The following is a 24,138-nucleotide window of genomic DNA, read 5'->3' as shown; positions in this document are numbered from 1 at the left end:
GATTTTGGTGATTTTATGCTATCAGGAAAAAAAAAGCACTTTTGGTTTTGTAAACTATAATAGCCAAAGAATAATAGTGATTTACTCCTGAAGGCTGTTTTCTCCCAAGATGTAGGTTCTCTGTTAACAGTGTAAACAAGCCTTATGTAGGAAAAGCAGCCTGACATCCTTTGGCCACTTCTGCTAAAACCTGAATGCATCTTCCATACCCATCATTAGCTAAAAAGGAGATAGGAGTGGGAGGTGAGGAAGACTGTCCAGCCATGCTCTTGGGAAGCTGAAAAATCACAGTCAGAAAGGCTGAAATGATGCTGAAGATCAGTTAGTCTCCCAGGGAGAACGCAGGTCAAGGAACACCTACAGGGAGGAGGTAGGGTTGTGTGAGTTCTTCCTGAATCCTGCATTCAGTTGTTAGCTGACCCATGTGAGGCAGGATAAATGAAGTCTTCAGGGAACCTCGTGCAGGAGATTCCTGCCCTCTGCTGGCTTTCATTCCAACTGCAGAGACAGGCTACAAGCCATAAGTCCCCTGGAAGTCGAAATACAAACTGGTCTCGACATCTCCCAGCCCCTTCTGAGAGGAAAATAATACCAGTGACTACTGCTTTGCTTCTCTCCTTGGGGCTGTCACGTAAGCAGCAGTGTCTGGGGAGCACCAGGCACCCTGCAGGAGTGATCACTCCCCTGCCCACTCTTTGACACCCATCACCCTCACCCAAGAATAGCCATTGGTTATTCCCTTCTCCATCAGCTTCCCAGACTGAGCGGTAGTCTTTTGAGTCTTAATTTTACTTTAGATATTAACCAGGGCACAGAGTTTGGGGATTGGAAGCCAAATGCACATCTTTGTGTCATTTAAGAAACAGGTGCCAAGTTAGCTGAATGTGGGGAGCTCTGTGGACAGCCAGAAGGCCCAGGTCTCTTCCTGTGGTTACTGTGGCTGCATGCCAACTCCCGGCATGCAATCCTCCCCTCCCTTAACTGCTCCATCACTTACCTCCTTTCACTTCCCCTTTGCTGAACAGAAGGCAGGTGCTCATGTGCTGGCAGGAGGCTGGTCAGGCGGTCAACTATAGCTTCATTAGGACTTTGTGGTGGAAATTGTCCCTGTGAACTTTAACCATTTTTGAAAACAGAGGCAATTAGAGTAATATTTCAGATCATTGTGCAATTTGTGTTTGGGTGTCATAACTAGTAACAGACGTATTAGACATTGGGATGCTCAAAATACCAAACATCTCTGGTATCTGGTTTGGGGCACATGATAAAGATAAGAAAGAAGCAAGAATTCACGAGAAAATAAATTCGGTGATTTCTCCAGTGTTCAAAACTGAAGACCTAAATCAGAGCAGCGACTCAACAATTGTAGCCAATCTGAAGCTTCTTGAACTTTTTCTAGGAAGAAATGTTTCTCATTGTGTTCCTTGCCTGTACCAATAGAGAGGCTCTGCCTGTTGGCGAGATTTGTAATTCTGGCTGTTGCCTGTGCTGGGAGTGTTTGTTCTGTTGGGGATATGGTACAATGAAATGGAAAAATACTCTTACATGCCTTTTACCTGGAGAGGTGTGACCACTTGCCCCAAATGATTTGAAATCTCTAATAGTGACATAAACATGAAACTAAAACAGCCACTGATCTAAGGAAGCTGTGGGAAGATTCTTAAAACCCAAAAGGCAAAGAACCAACATTGTCTCTTCCATTAAGCCATGAAAATCTCTGTCCCTCAAAAGGTTAAAGTCACCTGACATATGCCAATGTCTTCCATGCCTAGCTGCTCTATAGTAAGCATCAGGTACAGGGCAGCAGCTAGGATGTCACATGGGTTCGTTCTCAGTTATCTGCAGAGTCGGGAGAGCAGCACGTGAACCGGACCACTGCTGTGACTACTGACTGCTGTGGTCACAACTCCTCCGCTTCCCACTCTCTCCCCACCCTTCGTTTCCTCCTCTTCCTCCTTCCTGCCCTCTCTCCCACCCCACTTTTCTCCCTTCCCTTCTGCCATAATTTGCTTCAACTTGACACTCCTGGGGAGAGGAAAACTCAATTAAGCAAATGTCTCCATGAGAATGGCCTGTGGGTATGACTGTGGGGCATTTTTTTCGAGTGCCAATTGGTGTAGGAGCCCAGCCCACTGTGGTGGTACCATCCCCAGGCAGGCAGCACAAATAAGGTCTTCCTCCCCACCAGGTGGCTTTTTCTGCCCCCCCCCCTTCCCTCATCACTTCCTCTTCCTTCTGTTTCACATGACAGCGTCTGCCCTTGGCCTTCTTGACCAGGAAAGTCCTCAGCCCCTGTCACTTTCCTTGGCTTCTACTCACCGAGGGTGTCAACCAGCACTGAGATGAACAGAGAGGCTGCCAGGAGAAGAAGGGGAGGGCCAGCTCATTAGGACCAGAGCAACCGAGAAGCGGATGGAAAAGCCAGTTAGGATGATCCAAAAAGTAACAGATGCCAGGCTGTCATTTAGTTCTTAAAGCTGCGTCATGTAGCTTTAAAAGAAAAAAGAAAGAAAGAAAGAAAAAAGGAAACTCATCCTTTTGTATTATAAATACTTGTTAATGGTTGAGTAAACATGCGATTCAGACAACAACTGAATCCACCAGGCTGTCAAGAATGAGCACTGAATAAATACAGCTGAATTTATAAATACCCTCCCCAGCAGAGGACCTGGACTTTTTCTTTTTCCATGAACCTGCATGAAAGTACATTTAAATTCATGCTCTTACACATCTTGTTTCCTGTGTTTCTTACCAATTAAGCACCAGTTAGTGCTTTGGGGATGCAAATGAACTGAAGGGGAGAGCACTTCTTTTAAAACTGGAATCAAGGTCGGCTTGTTCCTGGTAAGCTGCGAGTATGGACTTGTGACAGTGTGACAACCCTCCTCCCCTGACATTCAGCAAAGGCATGAAAAGCGTGACAGTTACTACGCCGCCGCCGCCGCGGTAGGAAGGTGGCACTGGCATGATTAACAGACTTTCCTTTTTAAAGACAAAATCTGTGAGAATTTATGTCCGGGAGAGACAAAGCTTGCTTCACCTCGCAGCTTAGATACGGGTCTTATTAGTGCAAAGCCGTGAGCTATATATTATTTGGTGTCATAATTAGCAACAGGGGAGCTTTGGCCAAAGAAAATTGAGAGAGATCTGGGATGGGAAGCCTCAGTCCAGGAGTCCCGAATTCATAGAGCTAAGTGGTAAAAGGCTTGGCGAGAAATAAAGCCTGGCTCCCGCCAGCCATATTGCTGTGTTGGAAGCCAGCGGGGCTGGAGGCCAGCACTGCCTGCTGCTTGCTGAAGGATGTGCTGTCCCCTGCCCATATTTCACATAGAAGAGGCAGTCACGACCAGAGCACTCAGCCAATCCACCAAATGTCTCATCTGTCCCCATGACGCCCATAATAGGAGCAGAACTACCTAACCCTCCCGGCACACAGTGAAGACTCCCTGGGACACACAGTACTGAAGGCCATGAGCATGTAAAATGTGAGTGGGAGGAAGGGATGGGGACTTGACCTTTGTAATGTAATTATGTGCAGCAGTCTCCTTGCTAAAAGGATTTTAATTTTATAGAGGATGGGAAGATTCCCGTATATGAGAGGTTGAATCTCCTGCAGCATGATTTAATCAAGGGAGACCAACTAGAATTTTTGCATAGGCTGTATGAGAGCCAGGCAGGGGACTCTGGGGACCTTTCTGTGGCACTGTGGTCCTGGGCGAGACCCTCTCCTCGTGGCTGCAAAGCTGGACTCCACTTTTTGTTCCTAGGGAATTGTTTCCATTGTGAATTCTCTTTCTCAGGCTGAGCCCTTACTTCTGACCAATGGAAAAACAAAAAGAGAAACTTCAGGCGGGAGAGAAAGGACATCTCTCCCTTATGGAACTCTTTAGGCTTTGCTAAAATCGATCTTTTGTACATGTCCAGCCCAGAGAGGAAGAACGCGGAGACTGATGAGTTTCCATTTCCATAAAAGTTTCTTCAGTGATTGAATGCTGGCCTGCATTAGCCAGCACAGCAGGAAAAAAGGACAGTGAGTTCTGTAAGGAACCTGAGGAAGGGTGTTCCTCTGCCTGAGAAGCCGCCTTCCAGGCCCTTAGGGTTCCGGTCGTTATCAAGGTTGTAGGAACGAAAGCTGCATTTGAAACACCATCTACCTGCATCCACAGGGATGTGTGCAGACTGCCAACACCAGCACCTGGGGGCCCCAGTCCCCAAAGGCCCCCACCCCCGGGCACCAACAGTGAGTGCTAGGGGTGGGGGCAGGTGGCAGAGCACTTGCCCAGCATGTGTGAAGCCCTGAGTGTGTCACCCAGTTCTGCAAGCTAACACTGCAAAGCAGCTGTGTGTGGAAAAAAAAAAAAAAAAAATGTAACCCTTCTTCACATGGTCTGTCTCCTTTTGGAACAAGACCCTCAAGGCTGAGGACGCAGTAACACCACCCCCCCCCAGGGCACGTCAGCTGACATTGTGGGCATCAGACAAAAGTTCATTTGATACCTTTGTTGCCGCTCCTCTGTCTGATGTGGATTTCAGTTTCTCCGAGCACACCACCCCGATCTCTCCACACCCAGGAACCTGTTTGTTCAAACACAGTGAGCTCTCATCCCTGCCAGTGTGCACAAAACAGTCCTGCTCTGTGGAGGGACGGCCTTTCGGAGAGGTAGGAATTCCAGAAAGCAGTGTGCCAGCCTCTCTGTGGGAGACCATTCATCTCTCTCTCTCCCTCAGCCTCGAAGGAGAACAAAAAGCAAAGGCTGCTTCTAAAGCTCATGTGCTGGAAGATCTGTCAGGTCACTCACACCCCGCAGTGGCTCAGAGCCAAGGCTGTGTGTTTGTAGGCGGAGACGGTGAAGAACAGAAGAGGAGAAAGCGTACCATTTGGATCAAGTACACCAATGGCTTTTGTTACGGAGACCACTTAGAACAAAGATGTGCATGGCTGTGCTCTGGCTCTGCCATCGACCAATCCTAATTTCCGCAGAGGACTGGATGTAGTTCTGTTTACAGTGTTTAATTGCACTTTTATTTGTGTGTTCATGACCGTCATAAAATACTATGAAAAATAATGTGAAAGGTATTATGATAGAAGTTTAAAAACTCTAGGTTCCCCACGTTAAAAACAGAATCAATGGAAAAACTGTTTTACACTGAGATGATTAGGTTTTATTTCAGAACCTTTGATATATTAGATTCTGTACCTGTGACAGCAGCGAGGGCAATTTCATCTCTCCCACTGATTTGTCTGTGGCTGTAGAAAGCAATGCCTTCGGGTTAGTGTGCATCCACAGCCTTGCTGGACAGTCTTGAGTGAGTGACATCCCATTGGTCCCAATGACTTTATAATAGCCTGATTTAAGAGCATAGCAGTAGAAATCACCTGAGAGGAGAAAATGGGCCAATCTTCAGGCAATTTTCAGTGCTTAGGATAGTGAGCCCTCCATTATATGCAAAAAGGATTCTAACAATCGTGTTTGTAAATGGTCCGGGTTTTCTTTCAGCATGGCAGGTTACTGTTGTAGCTGCTAGGATCTGGTCAGAAAATTGAATGTGTTACTTACCTACAGGCACTGCTGTGTGTCTGTGACTCAGCGTCCATATCAGGCTTGAAAAATGCATTCATGTGCTGCAGATAAAAACAGCATTGATTGAAGAACCCATATTAGGGGCTATCAGCTACTGCCATCTCTAAGGATAACTTAGAAAGCCTGTGAAATCTAAGATGCCATAGCGTATGACCAAAAGAGGTTTTTTTTTTTTCCCCCTGGGAATAAAATGCATTTAAAATGACATCTTTTAGTGGCGAGGTCTACAAAACAGGACACAAAGAAAATGACCAAACTTAGATACTAGAGTGTAGAGCAGATAATGATGTGGAGAATTTCAAGTTGCCATGGAGACACTCTCCGGCTCATTGGCTATGATGCTGCACCCTCTCAGAAGGTACCACTCTTCCCTAGGCTCAGAAGAAATTCAGTATAATTCAAGGATTACTGTAGACTGGGGAAGACCCAAAAGGTCAACAGCAGGATCCCTGCAGAAATATGCCAGTGCCAAGCTACAAGCATGCAGCAACTGGAGCCCTCTAAACTTGGAAAGTAATTAATTACCCGTGAAGTATAGTATAGACCAGTTCTCTGTGGCAGTGGGAAAGACAGTGAGAAGCATGGGTGATGCCACTAGGAACAGTTCCTGGCAGTGGTCAGACTTAGTTCATGATAGGATTTGGGGAACACTCGGTGAATGAGTGGAGAGCAGACTGTTGCAGGCAGGGAAAAGGAAGAACAGAGCTTCCCAACAGGAGTGCCACGTCATCAAAACTGATGGAACTCAAAAGTCCCTGGTGAATACCTAACCTGAACTAAGATTTAATGTCAAAAGTCCCAGAGATTGATTTTTGGACTGGAAACGAGACGGAGACATAACAGAAACTGTGTTTTAGAAACACTGGTCAAGGAGTAAGGCTTCAGATTGACTCTAAGGGAGTTGAACTGTGGACCCCAGAGCCAGAGCTGAGGAAAGCCAACTTGGGAGGTGTGTCTTTAAGAGAAGAGAGATGTTAAAAGGGAAGCATGAGCACATCCGGCAACAAGAAAGCACTTGTGAAAACTGAAAATCCTCCTCAGAATGTAGATCCTGGGATCTGAAGCCCAGGAGTGAGTCTAGACCTGGACTGGAGGCGAGCTCTAATTGTCTGTTGGGGTGGGAAGCCAAAGACCAAACATGGCAGCACCTCTGTTCCTTCTGATGCTGTAACAGCAGATATGTGTCATGACTCCACAGGATGACTCCAAACCTGCAGCATCTCAACCATCTGGAAATGATCCCTGACGCATGGACTTCTGATCGTCACCACTGGCTTGTCACTTTCAACCATTACACTCACTTTACTTCTGGATGTTGGTCATGAAGGAGGTTGTACATGTGTGGGGCAGAGAATACATGAGAATCACATCATTTCTGCTCACTTTTACTGTGAATCTAAAAACGGTCTAAGAAGTTTGTTTGGACGCGAAAGCAGACAAGTAGTAACGATGAAAATTGCCAAAGTTTGGATCAGTCGATTCGTAGCTAAAGAAAGAGAACCACTGTGTTCAAGGCAACTGAAGGTGTAGGTTCCCGGGAGATGAACTGGAAAAGCAAAGGTGAAGGGGCAGGCCCATTTTACTGGGGAAAACTTCAGCCACAGCTGAGACATATCAAGGGGAATAGAAGGCTTCAGACCCGATGGGAATGAAAATGGTGAAGGAGCAATTGCCCAAAGGCAGACAGGTACATTCAGGAACCCCTACAGCTAGGTTGTCACTCTGTGGTAACCAACCAACATGTCAGCCCCAATATATTGCCACAACCCTGACAATATTTGCAGAGAAATAAGAGACAGGACATGAGGTCCTTTTTGGTATTGTTGTTCCCATGATTTTTGACCCAAAACTAGTTATTGCTTTGATCCTGATTTTGTTTCTTACTTTGACTAATTAAATACCATTTTTTTAATCAACCCATGTTCGTTGTCAGAGCACATACTGTTTCTCTAAGCATTTTGACCTTGTTGAATAAAGGAATGTTCTAACTACCTGGTGTTACAATGAGGTAAAAGACCCATTAGAATCTAAAACAGTTTAAAATAAGTGTATCCTAATAGGTTAAACAGCCCATGACTGATCTCTCTGCTGACATCCTATCCTCTGGCTGGTATCTGCTGTTTATGAATAGGTCAAGTTTATTGATCACATAACACACAGAATACAAAGAAGTTTATGCTGACGGCATCTCAAGGATGTAAAGGTTTATTTATTATTATTAATCTATTAGACTAAGCATTTTAAAGGCACCAACCAGTGAGTGGCTTAGTGTGACTTAGGATTATTATGCACATTCAGATTGGTCTCAGAACAAATTACCTTCATCTCCCAGAAGAATTGTCCCTGGCCAGGGTTATTGCTTTAATAATACACATGTCTAATGCTCCTGTTTACCAGCTAGCTAATCAGCACTCCAGAGGATACATGCCGTGTTTGCATTGTTACAAGGTAGACATCATTTTACAATTAACTTCATTACAACTGGAACAGAATCATACTGCAACACAGTTCTTCAGTTTTCACTGTGAGCCTTTAAGATAATTAACTATATGTGAATACAACTCTAGGTACTGTTTATGCATATAAACGACACGCTCATAAGAAGAGATAAATACTCTTACTCATACATATCCACGAAATTGGTACCAGATAGATTTACAGTTTCTAAGTTAAAGGGGGATTTTCTGTAGATTTTCACTTTTTTTTTATCCATACAATAAAAAAAATCTTATTCACAAATTAGGCACTAAGGGACCACGTTAAGGCTATCTAAATATAGGCTATCTGCATATATTGAGTGGGTTTTGAATTGCTAACTTAGGAGAAAAAAATAATGTATTTTATGTACAGGCTGTAATTTGAAAGTGCAAAAAGTATACATGATTCCATATTAAGCCGAGTTTTTAAATTGTGCATTATGTTTGAGTGAAAGAAAAGCATATTTTCAACAGATCCGGCACTTAAGCAATAATGGCATCTAATATTCTCTCCTTGTAGGCCTCGGAGTGCAGATTATTTTATGCAAGAAGCTAAACGGATGAAGCATAAAGCAGATGCGATGGTGAGCCCCCTTTCCTTCCAGATTTGTTCATCCAAATTGTGTTTGTATTGCAGCTTCATCACTGGGGCAATATAGCCCGGGTAATTATAAAATCTATTACAAGGATGGCTGGGCCTGCTAAATGGGAAAATGTTTATATAATCAAAGGCTCATAGCCCAATAAATTATGACTTCACTCAGTAATGTCGAACTGGAAGAAAGCCCTGGATAAATGAGTATTTCAATTTAGTCTTAAGGTTTGAATAGTAACCAGAGCCAGTGGAGTCAGTGGGTGGAGCTATTAGAAAGAAAATGAATTTGCATTTTCCTCTCTGGCTAGTCTAGCTGGCTCTTCCTTGGCTCAGTCCCGCAAATCTCTTTTCAGGATGACTAGTGTTCCTTGTGTATATCTGCCCTAAAGGAACTCATCCCCTGGGGTGTACAACATAGAAACCATCACCTGCACTTAAAACCTTAAAGTTGCCATAATTTGATCTTTGCAGAGAATAACTTTTTCTGATTTGGGTGATCTATTTTGGAGAACTTAATGCTTTCGGGCAAGTAATAGAAAGACTTTTGGTTTGGGTTTTGGTTTAGATCACAAAGTAGTTCCGCCCTGAGACCTCTTCCAAAAGGATGCCTTTCTTCCTAGAAATTCTAGTTTTCTTCCTTCCCAGAGTTCATAGCAAAGATTAGTCAGGGGGCTGGAGATAAAGGTGGCATCTCAAATACCTTGCAGAGTATGAATCCAGGGAGTAAACTATGTAAATCCTAACAGCTGCTCTCCCAGTGTGCCTGACACTGCCCACCTCACAGTTATTAGCTGATGTCAGCTGCCAGGGAACACTGGGGTAACATGCAAATAGCCAGTAAATATCAGAAAACAGAGAAGGTGCGAGGGGGCAGCTCTGGTCCACATTGCCCCACAATCCCAAGATTGTGGAGAGTTTAGGTCATCTGAAGAAACCGATGTGTGGATCTCCCTCACCAGTGCCCTGTTTTAAAAGAGAGGAAAAAAAGGGAAGGAAGGAAAATAATTAATGCATGGTTGCTTTGGAGCAAAAACATCACACTTTTAAATATAGTGTGATTTGCTAACTGAAGCCATCATCCAAAGCTTCCCAGCTATATTCACCTAGCACCATGTTATCCAACTCTACGTTCCCTATCCCTTGGCAGCCTCTCATCATACCTTGTTCATGCTAGCCCACATGTCTAGCCACCTGTAGAGCTAAATGCTCACTCTCCCAGGTACACCCACACTTGCAGTGTCCTCCCCAAATCCAGCCAAATCATGTAGTTCCTTCCCACTGCCATCTCAGTCTCCTCAATGAAGCCTTCCCCAACTCTCTGCAGCCCCTCTCCCAGTCTCCCCCTCCCGTCCTTCTTGCATTAGACTCTTCTGATTGTATTCTGTCAATCACAGACTGCCTTGCATATTGAACTGTTTTGTGGCATACAGTTTTTGCTCCCCAAATTTCTTATGTGTCCCTGGAAGGAGCTTTTGTGTATCAAGTGCATGCACCCCAGAATTAAGTGCTTTGGAATTAAATTAGTTCCTTAATTTGACAGTACTACCCCAAAATGTGGTGGTATAGCCTGTATGACTTATAAGTGTTCATTTTTTATTTATTAATGAGTAAGATTTTGCTATATTATTCATTTTCAAAGGTATCGTTGTTAAGGAAAGTTGGGGATTTATTTTTATACTCATTTATTTTAGTGGTAGACTGAGAGTAGGTATGTGAATACCTTTTCCTTTGATGAATAAGTCATGGGAAAACAGGTGAATCTGCGAGGTGAGGCTGTGTGATTTTTCTAGAGCAGCAATCTGTGTCTAGACTTGGGAGAACTCAGGGCCGTAAGTCTGGCCCGTGGCTGCTGCAGACACTAGTGATACCCTGCTCTTTCCAGGTGTTTCTAGCCCAACCAAGTGCGCTGCAGCCTCTGTGCTGATTGGCCTAAATGTAGCTGGGGTGGCTAATCCCAGAGGTGTTCTGTGCTTGATTTTCAGCTTTGGGTCTCATTTTGTGAAAGTGAGCTGTAGAGCCTAAGTTAATCTCCGCTCATTCCTGTTCTCAGTCCTCCCGTGAGTGAGGCCCTGTTAACAATGTCACAAGAGGGTGAACACATTGGGGGTAGAAAGTCACAAATAACAACACACTAGACAGCAATCAAGGCTCTCAACTATCACTGTTGAGGTTAAAAATAGAGGCCTGAAAGCCCAAGTATGGAACCAGACCTGTGACCCTTGTCACATGAGAGGACAAGGATTTGCCAGACCACTGGGGAGAAGGAAAGGGGACTTTGCGAAGTTGAAGGAGTCATGTGAATTCTACCCTCAATTGCTTCACTAGTGGCAATCAGAGAACATGACTAGAGGGGATTTATACTGGGTCCCTTTGATCCAAGGGAGGTGGGCTCCAAGCTCCCTAGCAGGCCTCAGGCTGAGGATTGTTCAAAGCTTTATACACACTGTGTTTCGTATGCATGCGCGTCTTTGCTATCCAGTTAAGCATAGAAGGACACTAACAGGAACTAGTAACTAATGATAATGTCGGGCAATTAGAATAGGATACTGTGATAATAAAACATATAAGCTCATCAACTGTTGATTTCTGGAATTTTCCTCAGAACATTTTCAGGCTTTATTGATCACAGGTACCTGAAACCGTGGAAAATGAGCTATGGACAGCAGGGTGGGCTATATATCTATTTCTTCATTTCTCTCAGCTCCATTTCATAAGATTTTAGAGCTCAAAGGTTGGGTTTCTCAAAGCGTATATAAACTGTATGGTGATGCCTCTTGTTTTAAAAAACAAAAACAAAAAACTCTCATTAAGGAAGGCACCACTGATTCTGTTGGTCAGGTGGAGAAGTTTGGGAAGGCCTTGAACTATGCCGAAGCAGCCTTGTCCTTCATCGAGTGTGGCAATGCCATGGAGCAAGGCCCGATGGAATCCAAGTCTCCATACACCATGTACTCCGAGACGGTGGAGCTTATCAGGTGAGGTCTGCTTCCAGCAGAGGGTGTTGGGGGAAGCAGGAAGGCCACGTGCGTAAGTATATGTGGGGAACACTAAGGAAAGAATGCAGCCTGCAGTATCCGCCACTGGGGACCAGTGTTCATTCCCCAAAAGAAGAATGGAGAGGGACTTACAATTTTCATGTGGCATGCCTCCATGTTTTCTGTGTGAGGCTAAGCACCTCCTGCCCAAAGCCTCCTTGACAGTCCAAGGAAGAAGCAATGTCAGAGTGAGCTGGGACATGTCCCCGTGTCCCCTCAGTTTGGAAGTGGTACGCATGGAACTCAGTTAATCTTTAGACTGCTGGAAAATAAAAAGTCACTGGGGAATAAAAGTGGAGATGTATGTCTGTGGTAGAACAGTTTGCCTGGTTGCTCACGCCGCTGGCTTTAGTCCTCATCATTCAAATGAATAAACGTGTCCGTTCGCTCTACTTCTCAAAAGTGGTGAGAAAAAAAACAAAAAAAAAAACAACAACAAAAAAAAAGATTCTCGCCCCTGAGCACTGTTCTGTTGGGAATTGTAGCCTCAACCCATGAACTTCTGGGTCACAATCGAAGTGCAGCAAACCTAATCACAGAAGATCCAACTCCACACCCTACCGCCCCCCCCCCCATCTCACTCGAGACCCAGAATGAGAGGGAAAGAGAATGGGCAGAAATAGTATTGGAAGACACAGTGGCTGGAGATCACTGCACTTGTCAAAAGACAGGTTCACAAAGCAGCAGGGGTAAACTAAAGAAATGCATGCCAAGTCACAACATAACAGCATGGTGTCAGCACCAGGCCCCTCCCTGGGACCAAGGCGGTCTCCTCTTAGGCAGAAGGGAACGCGCTGATCTTCGGGTACAGAGAGAAGGGACTGTGGGCATTAGGTCAATCTAAGGAAGCCAAAGTGTCTGCCAGCACAACTTGATCCCTCTCCTGTTCTCAGAGCACAAGGGAGGGCTGGAAAGGAGAAACAACATCAACAAACTTTATTTGGAAAATGCCATCATGCAACCTAATTATTTGTAAACTGATAAAAAAAAAAAAAACCTAAAATTTAAAAAAATATACTCTTTTAAAACTGAAGGAACTTCTTCAATAAAAAGAAAATAGTGGGCCAGGCATGGGTGACACACGCCTGTAATCCCAGCATGCAGGAGGCAGAGACAGGTGGATCTCTGTGAGTTCGAGGCCAACCTGGGCTACAGAGTGAGTTCCAGGAAAGAAAGAAAAAAAGTGGAGGAAGGAATAGTGTCCAGGAGGAAAGAACAGAAGTATAGCTGTGTACACAATAAACTGTTCCTTCCAGTGAGTTTTGTAAATCGTATCTGGTGGTTGAAACAGAATTTATACCACCATCTGGTACACAAGATAGTATTCCATAACGGAAGGGACAGTGAAGACTTCCATGCTTCAGTCAGGGTAAAATACTCATCCATCAGACTGTCGATCACACAAGCTGGGTTTTCTCCAGAGCAAACTCTAGGGAAACAGCAGAGAGCCGCACTTGGAACTTACAGACCTTCGGCAAGAGGATATACTGTCTCAGCCGTTTTCAGCAAGGCACTTGGTATGGCAAGAGCATCGCAAACTCGCTGGGCTAACCTCTGCACGCTGTGCGGCTGATGTATTAGTCTCGCTTTACAGATGAGGAGACGGACACTTAGAGATGTTCATGCATCTGTCTGAGCTCTGAGTAGCCGAGGTGGGGCTTTAACCTGGGGCCCTCTCACCACTGGACACAGTGCCTCATCTCTCAAGACTCTGAGCAGGTGAGCACCTCCTTCATTGAGAGAGAAAGCAGTGGCCACAGTCCTCCGACTTCAAGACAGACGCTTGCTTCTCAAAACACTTGTCAGTACACAGAAAAATCAACATTAAAACGTATTCCATTAAATACGATTGAATTCCAAGAATAAACGTTAAAGCGGCTATGCTGTCATCAGAGAAGAGCCGCATGCAACAAGGATGAAGGAAAGTTACGATGTGTCCATCTAAGTACCAGGCTGGACTCCCCTCCATTCTCAGTGGCTCAGCCTAAGCCGAGATGCAGAGAAACGGACACTTGACCCTATTGGCGAGTGATGGCTCTTGAGCTTGCAGCCCTCCTAGGAGTTTGTCCTGTGTCGCCCAGCATCATAAAAGTCCTCTCCTTCCGGTCACCAGTACTGCCATGTGCTAGCTTTTAAGGCACCATGAACACTGACGTATTGGGGCTGGAGAGCTGACTCGGGGGCTAAGAACACCTGCTGCGTGGAGTGGGGGGGGGGGGGGGAGATAGACAGACAGACCTACCATGGTAGAAGAGGTTCCATTGATAGCCAGAAAGGGCTTTTTAATTTCTTGGCTTTTTTTTTTTTTTTTTTTTTAAGGTACGCTATGAGACTAAAAACCCACTCAGGCCCCAACGCCACACCAGAGGACAAACAACTGGCCGCGCTTTGGTGAGTGTATCCCCAGCTCTGCAGTCGGGGTGCCAAGCTGTCCTGTGCATCCCGATACCCTGATCCCAAGCCGCTCCAATAGCCAATAGGCCCAGTCCATTTTTCACTGTGACACTCTGAACTCAGAGTGACCAGAGGATCAGAGGAGGCGAGTCGTATTACTAGCCAGTCAGGGCAGCCAAAAACAGCAAGCTCAGAAATAAGGTGGAGAACAACAGACACCCAGTATTGACCTCTGGCCTTTCCACATGCATGGACAGGCACATGCACACACATATACACATGTGCATACACACATGCACATACAAAACAAAATAAAAAATAAAAGTGAAACCAAGTAGGTCCCGCCTCATTCATTTGAATGTGAATTGTGCTGAGTGGAATTTTTCCTGTGTTTAACACTTTAGATGCAGTCAAAATCATTGACGAGTTACTTTGCATGCCAGATCAGTATACATGGATACTCACAATCCATTAGAGTTATCAGTACACTGAACTGAGGGGCAGCTCGCCAGACTTAGATAATAAAATCATTTCTGTCCTACTGGCTAATGGGTAATCGATCTTCCTGTGCTTAGGATTGCAGTAATAAGGACTGTGTGGTGGTAACTCCCCACAGCCTCTGCTCTAAATGCCCCATCCCACGCCTCACACCGCAAGGGCCCCTCTCTGGCTCTCCCCTGTCCTTACATCGGATATTCGGAGTGTTTTGCTCTCGGCAGGTTCGCTGAGCTCAAGATCTAATCTGAGAGATAGAAAGTGAAATGGAGGCTCAGACAGCCTAACGGCCACAAAGACACAAAAGAGTCTCGAGCTGTGGGACAGAGTGTCAGCTGGAGTTTGAAGTGCTGGGGACAGGCTTGAGTTGTGCTGGGCATGTTAGGATTCTAGCACATCGATACCTGCTCTCAGCTGGGGAAGAATTACGAGGGATAAGCACCAGGGAAGAGAGAATTAGCCTCAGAAAATGCTAAATATGCCCTTTTCTTTATTGGACTACCATGATGGGATTAATAAATTGATGGTGGTTAATAATTAATGTTGAAATATACGTATGACATAAATAATTATACAAAACACTGTAGAAAATAAGCAAATGTAACTGGCCTCAGATTAGTACTTCTGTTGTTTGTAGTGCACTTTATTTGAACTCATTACAATCTAGTAAAGCGTTAACAAGCAGAGGTGATAAAAGTCTGTGGAATTGGCTGTCCTGTCTGCAAAGCCAATAGCTCACCCAATAAAGCAGGGCCGGCTGTGTGCTAGCTAGCACTCCCTCAGCGTCTCGTGGAGAGAGACTGCCCTCTGGTGGTGGGAGGAGAAAGCAGCCTGACCCTGTTCCCAACAAAGAGCTGTTAAGGCTGTTGGTTCTTGCACATCATCTGGTGCTAAATGCATGTATGGAGTGCCTCCTTGGAATTTTGAATTATGGGGTTGTTTTTTTTTTTTTTTAATAAAAGGAACGTCAAATACTCAGGCATATTCTTAATATGGGAACGTTTTAGATGTATAAGTGTGAAGGAAATGACAGGATTCGCTCTGAAGCTTCCCTGTAAAAGACACACATTTCCCCTCTTCCGCTGCAGTTACCGATGCCTGGCTCTTCTATACTGGCGGATGTTTCGACTCAAAAGGGACCACGCTGTAAAGTATTCGAAAGCACTTATCGACTATTTCAAGGTACGGGCTAGCAAATAAGCGCCATGGCTCTGTGTGCTGAGCCCTCTCCCTGACGGCTCTCTCTGAGAGGCCTCATCCAACCCATTGCATTGAGGCTAAACCTAGCTTCTCCGTTCTCCAGAATCACCCCATTTATGACACACGGGGGCTTGGAGGGCTCGCAGAATGGGCCTTGAGAGCCCAGCTAATTCGTCCCCCTTCATTGCTGTCCTTATTTTTACGGCCTGTAAACAAAGAGTGTCCAATTATTCACCCACCTCCACCCCCCCAGTGACCCAGGGATTGGTCTTTAGAACGGATATAATTCCTTCTGTCCATGAATTCTGGGAAGTAACTACTTAGACCCACTCCCCTTAGCCGATTTAATCTTTGATGCAAATGGTATTTTAAAGATGGGAAATGGCTTCTTGCAGCTCAGAGACCCCTGATAGCAATGTGTAATGATAGGGATGGAATTGCAACCATGGCAACTTTTTATCTCAGAGAATTAAATTGTTTTCACTGGAAGAATACACAACAAACAAACAAAAAGTCCCTTTTTTTTTTTAATGGAGTGTTACAGAGTGATCCTGAAGTTAATCGTTCATTCAAAACGTCTGGGCCGCTTCTCTGTCTGAAATGACACCATCACTACCCCACCACTCCTTATGACACACAAGCACACAGTCATCACTTTCAAGCCTTCATCGCCAGCCTGCACAGCTTAGAGACCAGCCTGATGGACGGGCTGTGTTGGAGATCCCCTGGGCTGTGGCTAGCACGCTGCCAACCTTCTGGTTGTGCACACGGAATGACTGCTGAGCCCCCGTGGTCATCGGGGACATGAGACCTGGTGTGGAGATTTTCCTTCACAAAATCGGTCCTCCCTAGAGTCAGGAGGATCACTGCGAGTTCCAGGCTACTTGGTCTACATGTCAGGTTCCAAGCCAGACACACACACCACCCATGCGGTGTGGCCTGTCTCAAACATACATGCACTGGGCGGTGGTGGCACACACCTTTAATCCCAGCACTCGGGAGGCTGAGGCAGGCAGATCTCTTTGAGTTCGAGGCCAGCCTGGTCTACAAAGCAAGATCCAGGATAGGCACCAAAACTACCTGTCTCAAAAAAAAAAAAAACCAAATACACACGCACATGTTGGGGAGTGATTTTCAGGAACCCGGAGTCTACGAGATGAATTATTATAGCAAAGTAAAAACAAAAATGCTTGACTAAAGAAGTACACTGTATTTTGTGATCCCAGGGAGTTCTGACAAATTTTTAAGGGATTGAAAATAGTTTTTAATATTTGTATCCAGTCAAGTCATATTCTCTTCCAGGAGTTTTTGGCATTTGCTTTCTGTCAGTTCTCTGTGTTGACGTGTATTTTATTATCTGAAGTAGATTGTGTTACTGGTGGTATACAATGTGATACTTAGATGTATTGCACATTGTAGACCTGTTAGATGCCGCCAGCTAGAGAGCACATTCATCACCCCGCCTCTTACCATCTCAGATCTGTACCTTCCTCACAATCTGGCCATGCGCTTTCAATGGTTCTCCATAACGGGTACTTCATGTCGAAGCTTTGGACCTAGTAGGGACCAGGCTTCAGGGACCATTTACATAGAGTTTGGGGCCTGAAGCCTTTGGATTATAATGATAATTCAGCTGTGGAGACTATGCTTCCGCACTGCATAGATGTCTCTGAAAGGGAGACCTTGCTCCTACCAGTGTGTTTTGGTCATGATGCTTACAGATAGGGGAAGGGCCAGAAGACTTCCATCCCATTCAGAACCTTTTCTTAAACTATTCCTGCAACCCCAGACCTCTCTCCCTCCTCTTGTGTTCTCCTATCCAGAATGTTGAGTAGAAGGAACGGACATGAGGAGTCTCGCATCAGTGAGGCATGTCAGCACCATTCTGGCAGGCAAGGAGAGGGCATCCCCTAGGATGGCGTTCTTGTGCTAGCTCTCTCTGTGAGACAGGTGAAGATGGCAGTTTGTCATTCTATCCTGTGTCTGCACTTCCAGAGAGCCTGGAAGGCCAATTCTTGACATCTCGGCAGCTGCTGCACTGAAACTAGACAGCCAGTCACTTCATGAAGCTCCTTGTGCCCGAAGCACATTGTCTTAGGAAGTGCCAAGAGTGGTTGCTCAGCCCCTCACGAAGACCGCCACTTCCCCTGATAGCCGTGCAGACTGTAGGGGAAAGCAGACCAGGCTCTCAGACAGGAAACCCCCGCTTAAGAGAGGACTTCCTGGATGTCTTTGCCGGGCTGCCTCAGTGACAAAGGCACTTGACATCAAGCCCACCTGATGGTTTGAGTTCAGTCCCAGGACCCACATGGAGAAGGAGAGAACTGGCTGCCACAGGTTGGCCTCTGACCTCTACATGCCATGGCATGTTCACACACACACACACACACACACACACACACACACACACACACACAAACACATTCAAATACACATTCATACACACACACACACACACACACACACACATTCAGACATGCATACCCATACAAAATATTAAAAATCATTTGTATTTTCTCTTACTTGTTTTTATTCACTCATTTATTGCTAGTTTGTTTCTGTTTTGTTGTGGTGCCTGGGATTAAACCCAGGAGCTTCCCATACCAGTCAAGTACTTTGTGATTGAGACACACACACACACACACACACACACACACACACACACACACACAATCAGGAAAACTTTTAAATACCTGGTGCAGGTGCCTAGCACATGAAATGTGGTATCCTAAATCGGGCTGTCTCAGTACATCAAGGCTAGTGATGGAGCTGAGTGGTAGAGTGCTTCCTATATCACTAGGGTTCAGCACCCAATACCACTAAAAAATGAGTAAAAATTGTATGTCATAATGAAACCTCTCAGAACTATTAATTGTGCTATAGTTATGCTAATACTAAAGTATTAATAAGGGTCAGAATTTTCAAATTTTCTGTTAGGAAGTGTACTTAAAGCTATCGCTTTAAGAATATCCTCTTATTCCTTTAAGAGGAGTAAGTGTTGTTGTTGTTGTTGTTGTTGTTGCTGCTGCTGCTGCTGTTGTTTGAGATAGGGACTCTCAGTATAGCCTTGGCTGTCCTAGAACTTAGCCTGTAGACCAGGCTAGCCTCAAAGTGAGAGCTCTGCCTGCCTCCACCCCCTGAGTACAGGGATTAAAGGTGGGTGCCACCACACCCTGCATTAAGAGGGATAATTTTAAACTTCATACTTTAAAACAATAGGATTTGATGACATACTTCCTTTGGAACGTCTCTGTAAATAATCCCTAAAGTTAGGTGATAAGGTATCTTCCTCGTGGGGTGTGAAAGAGACCCAGTCTTTTCAGAAGATTTAGGCTAATTTCCAATGAAAAACTCCGGATTGATTCCACATGCAACAGACCTTTTGCAATTACAGATAATTGGTGTCTAAAATTTGCTTGTAAAAACCTCTGCTGGGTCAGGCACATGTGTACACATGTGCTCACACACACATGCACACTCATTTATACATACTGGCTTCCATGGAGGGAAAAATAGCCCTGAATTGTAACTCCCCGGATCTGTTTTCTGTGAGTCCACACTGACCTACAGTATGGTAATGATTATTGTCACAGTCACATTAAAAAATGCTGCTGTCCAGCCGATGGCACTCACTGGTCCCTATTTTTATTTCCCTGCAGAATTCATCGAAAGCTGCCCAAGCCCCATCCCCATGGGGGTCCAGTGGCAAGTAAGTTTACTTTTCCCCAATGCAATAATCCATGCATGGCATGACGCACTTCCCTGAGGGGGCTGCCCGCCTTGCCTGCTCCCAACCTCTGCACTCTGGCTTTTCTACCTCTCTTCTTCCAGGAGCACTGGAAGCCCATCCCCCATGTCTCCCACCCCTTCTCCCACCAGCTCCGTGGGGTCTCAGGGCAGCCTCTCCAGCTCCAACGCCCTGTCCCCGTCAACCATCATCAGCATCCCTCAGCGTATTCACCAGATGGCAGCCAATCACGTCAGCATCACCAACAGCATCCTCCACAGCTATGACTACTGGGAGATGGCTGACAACCTGGCCAAGGAAAACAGAGGTGTGTGCACAACCCATGGGGAATGGGGACCCACCTAGATAAGGGGAAACCTGCCCCAGGGGCATCAGTGATCAAATTTCATGGTTTATGAAAGAAGTAAAGAAAAAAACCTGGCACCTGCTGCCTGAACCTGCTTTTCCCCTTACTGGGGAAGAGCGTGTGGAATCAATTAGATGGCAGATACACAAATGCAGGTACAAATTCAGACGCAGGTGTAAATGTGCACACAGTGAGCTTCTTGCACATAGACTATACTTCCTTTTCGTTTGTGCCCCCCAAGACCTAGCCTAGTTCCTAGAACACAGATGGAGCTCCAAAAATATCAAGTATATGAAATGAATAGCTATGAATGAGTATTATCAGCTTTTTATTGTCTAAGCTGCTAGCCAGGCTTGGTGGTACAAACCTATCATTGTGGTACTCCGGAACCGGAGGCAGGAAAGTTTCCCAATTTGAGTCCAGCTTGAGCTACAAAGGAAATTCCAAACTAGCCTGGACTACATAAATAAGACCTGTCTCAAATAAATGAATGAATGAAGAGTGTTGTTTGCTTACAACAATCTCTTCTTACCAAAGAGATTATCTTTTGGGGGGGGGGGAGTCAAGACAGGGTTTCTCTGTGTAGCTTTGCGTCTTTCCTTGAACTCCCTTGGTAGCCCAGGCTGGCCTCGAACTCACAAAGATCCGCCTGGCTCTGCCTCCTGAGTGCTGTGATTAAAGGCGTGCGCCACCACCGCCAGGCCTGAAGAGATTATCTTACCTGCAGTCATGAATTATTACTTTTAAAACAATGCTTATTTTGTTGATAGTAGAAGTAATAGGGGCCAGTGATAGCTCACAGATATAGGCCTGACAGCCTGGGTTCAGTCCCTAGAACCTACAATGGAAGGAGAAAACCAGCTCCCAAAAGTTATCCTCTGCTCTGACCTCTACATGTGTGCACAAGCACCTCTCTCCCTCCCTTTCTCATACATTCTCTCCGCCTCCCTCCATCCCTCTGTCTGTCTCTCTGTCTATGTCTCTCTGTCTTTCTCTCTCACATACACACACACACACACACACACACACACACACACACACATATACACTAATAAAACTTTCATGTAGTAATGGGTGCTTTCTGTGTGTAGAAGGAAAGTTTTTAGGTACTCCATGAACTTCTGGCACAAAATAACTGACGTGTTTCCATTATTCAATGGCAACTCACTCTGTAAACCAGGCTGGCTTGTGCCTCCCAGGTGCTAGGATAAAAGGCATGTGCCCAACTCTTACTTCATACTTAAGAGAGAGTTATAGAAGTTAAATTCAGGGAAACGGTCAATGAATGAAGATTCTTTTCTTGTTGTTGGGTTTGATTTGGTTTGATTTTTGAGGCAGGGTCTCACTCTGTAGCCTAAACTGGCCTGGCACTCACTAGGTAGCCAAAGCTGACTTCAGACTCCCCATGTAGCCCAGGTTAGCCACAAACTCATGGCGATCCTCTTGCCTCAGCCTTTGGAGTGCTGGAATCACATACCCCACTTGAACTATGGAAAGCTGAACAGTCCTCTCCCTCCAGCAACAGGTGAGAATGCCCATAGAGTTCATTTTCTGACGACGACGAGATTATAGTTATAATCATATGATCGTATAAACCCACAGTACAAGAGCAGAGTGTCCACAGAGAGATGAGGGACAGATGGCACAGATGAGCCCTGAGAACAGGAAATGGTTGATATGAGTTCCAAGGCGGTACACTTCGAAAGCCCAGTGAGGATAATAGGAAGCCTCAGGCCACCAGGAGAAGCACACTAAAGGAACTTGTATGGCAGAGGGCTTTGAAAAAGATATTAGTTCAGAGGCTGGAGTGGACCGAGATGGGTATCTCAGGTGGGTTAAGCAAAGCAGACAAATGTATAGAAATAGTCCTCCCCAGTCCAAGAGACCATGAGCAAGCCAGGCTCCAGATGGCCCTGCCCACCACCTGCTAGGCGCCTCCTACCAGAGGGCTCGGTGACATGTATAGGGTACAAACTCAGTTCTCTTCACCTACCCTAACCTGTTCTTCCTCTGTCCTGTACCTGGATTCCTTCTCCTAGCTACCTTCGTGGTTCAGTCTATCCTGAACCTCCTCTTTCCTTCTTAGGAGGACTCCACTTAGTGTATATATATGTATAAGCACCTTTGAAAACATTGTCTCGGATACTTCCTTCCAGGGAGCACTCTTCAGTGATTCTCCTATGACAGCAGAGCAGCCATGATTCCTCTGGCTCGTCCTTCCTTCCCTCTGCCTGCCTTACCCAGAAAGTACCTACGGACAGAATAAAGGAGATAGCAAACACAGAGAATGTCCCAAGTTAGAATGTGACTTCAGCAAAGGTGACTGCTTGGTCATGACCCCTAACTGACCCACTGCCCTGGAGCCCCACTCACTGGACCCCCTTCAGGGGCTCCGCCCGTAACAGTTGACAGTGGAAAAATGGGGATGTGAGTGACAGTGACATCAAGTGAAAGGCGTTTTCTACCAGGAGAAGGCAGCTGGAACACACAGACCCTTTGCTCTTTGGGTACATAAACAGTCACTTATTTGAAGGTAGGGTTTTATTTTGTTCCAAGCCACATAAACAATGGAGAAGGCTTGAAATCATGAGTGAATTCTTCCTGAAGGTAGCCAGGCCCTGACTTTCCACTCACATGTTGCTCTGTCTCCTAGAGTTCTTCAATGACCTGGATCTGCTCATGGGACCTGTCACCTTGCACAGCAGCATGGAACACCTGGTGCAGTACTCCCAGCAAGGCCTGCACTGGCTGCGGAGCAGCACACACCTGTCCTAGGGACCAAGCCCTTGAGCCGGACTGCTCCTCTCCTCAGTGGCTCAATGTTTCTGGACACTGTGCTACTGACCTTCCTAGTCCACAGCATTTCCCAAACCTCGGTGAACATTTCCTCAGAATCCAACAGTGATCTTCTTCTGGGGCGTGTGTGTTTAGGTGTGGGTTCGTACAAAGCTTTCTGTGTGTGTGTGTGTGTGTGTGTGTGTGTGTGTGTGTGTGTGTGTGTGTGTGTAAGATCAACAGCTCTTCGAAACACATTTTCTTTGTCTGGTTCCTATGATCCCAAGCTAGACAAGTGATTAGAGGTTCCCCACTGGAGGAACTCCAGGCAGCACACACGTGCTCACATGCTTACAGACACAGCCCACCCCCAGTACTAAGCCATTGCCTTCTTAGAACATCCACCAAAATCTCATGTGTTGCTGAACCTGGTGCGATCCAGCACACCAAAAGCGTAACTGCAGGATGAGTTGAACCTTGCTCTTATATTATTGATTACTTTCAGTATTATGTACAATTCCCCACTTGCTTTTGGTTGTTGTATATTAATAAGTCATTGAATAATGGAAACACGTCAGTTATTTTTGTGCCAGAAGTTCACTAGATTGCATGTTACCAAATGCCTTGCCTCTCCTTTGATACCCTCCCAGCCCTCATTACCTACTGAACTGAACACATCATAAGCCATGGAGTCCCACAGACTCCTTGCCTTGTCCCCACATGGTATAAAAACGGCACCAGAACTCGCTGAAATCTAGCAACCACAAAAGCAACCATGACCGTTTTGGTTCAGAATGAAGTCCACACCTGTGGCAATAAGCCCTCCCGACACACACATCTCTCCACTGTGACTCTGTGGCCCTGGGGCCACCTGGCTGTTGTCAGTCAGCACATCTCCAGTCTTTTCTCTCTACAGTAGCTTTCCTGCAGCTTTCTCAGCCAAATGAAGACATTGTCTGGAATGTGCCATCCCTAGACCTGGCCACTGCGGACAAGACAGAGCAGTTTGCTCCTGTGACACTCTTCAAACACAGTGCGCAGCCTCAGGCCTTGAGTGCGTTTGGATTTGGGGGGATATTTTCAAGCTTTCATCAACAAGCTGCTTACAGTGCAGGGCAAGTTACCCCTTGATGATCACAACTCTGTCTGGAGTAGCGACAACCAGAGTGTCTTCCATATATCTTGAGCTCTGATGTGTTTATGTCCTGACCATGGTTCTTTTCTGGTTTGGTTTGGGGTTTTTTGTTTTGGGGTTTTTTGGGGGGTTTTTTGTTTTGTTTTGTTTTGTTTTTAGTTTTTTGAGTTTTAGTTTTTCAGCATCTTGTTTACATTTTTGTCTGAAGTTTGTTTTCTCATGTTTTGTCATACCCTAGACTTAGTCTTCTTGTTAAATATATGTGGATCTGTAATATTAGTATAAAGAAACGAGTCCTGAAAACAAGGTGTATCTTGCCACACTTTAAAAACAAGCTACCGTCCTTGGGTTACTTG

At 45.5% G+C, this 24,138-nt stretch overlaps 1 protein-coding gene across 2 annotated transcripts in view; it reads left to right on the top strand.

Annotated features, from left to right (window-relative positions):
* Window positions 1-22,872, top strand: part of Aff3 (AF4/FMR2 family member 3) — a 472,213-nt gene extending 449,341 nt beyond the window's left edge. For both annotated transcript variants that reach the window (XM_036167292.1, XM_036167290.1), the window contains exons 17-23: window positions 8,580-8,643; window positions 11,493-11,629; window positions 14,009-14,080; window positions 15,667-15,760; window positions 19,438-19,487; window positions 19,610-19,833; window positions 22,526-22,872. In XM_036167292.1, coding sequence (XP_036023185.1) covers window positions 8,580-8,643; window positions 11,493-11,629; window positions 14,009-14,080; window positions 15,667-15,760; window positions 19,438-19,487; window positions 19,610-19,833; window positions 22,526-22,647 — 763 coding nt within the window. In that variant the 3' untranslated portion in view covers window positions 22,648-22,872. The remainder of the gene's footprint in view (window positions 1-8,579; window positions 8,644-11,492; window positions 11,630-14,008; window positions 14,081-15,666; window positions 15,761-19,437; window positions 19,488-19,609; window positions 19,834-22,525) is intronic.
* Window positions 22,873-24,138: the final 1,266 nt, after the last annotated feature.

The sequence above is a fragment of the Onychomys torridus genome, chromosome 18, assembly GCF_903995425.1.
Source record: "Onychomys torridus chromosome 18, mOncTor1.1, whole genome shotgun sequence".
NCBI classification, from domain to species: Eukaryota; Metazoa; Chordata; class Mammalia; order Rodentia; family Cricetidae; genus Onychomys; species Onychomys torridus.
The sequence above is the reverse complement of the archived record's forward strand: the minus strand, read 5'-3'. Positions and strand labels throughout refer to the sequence as shown.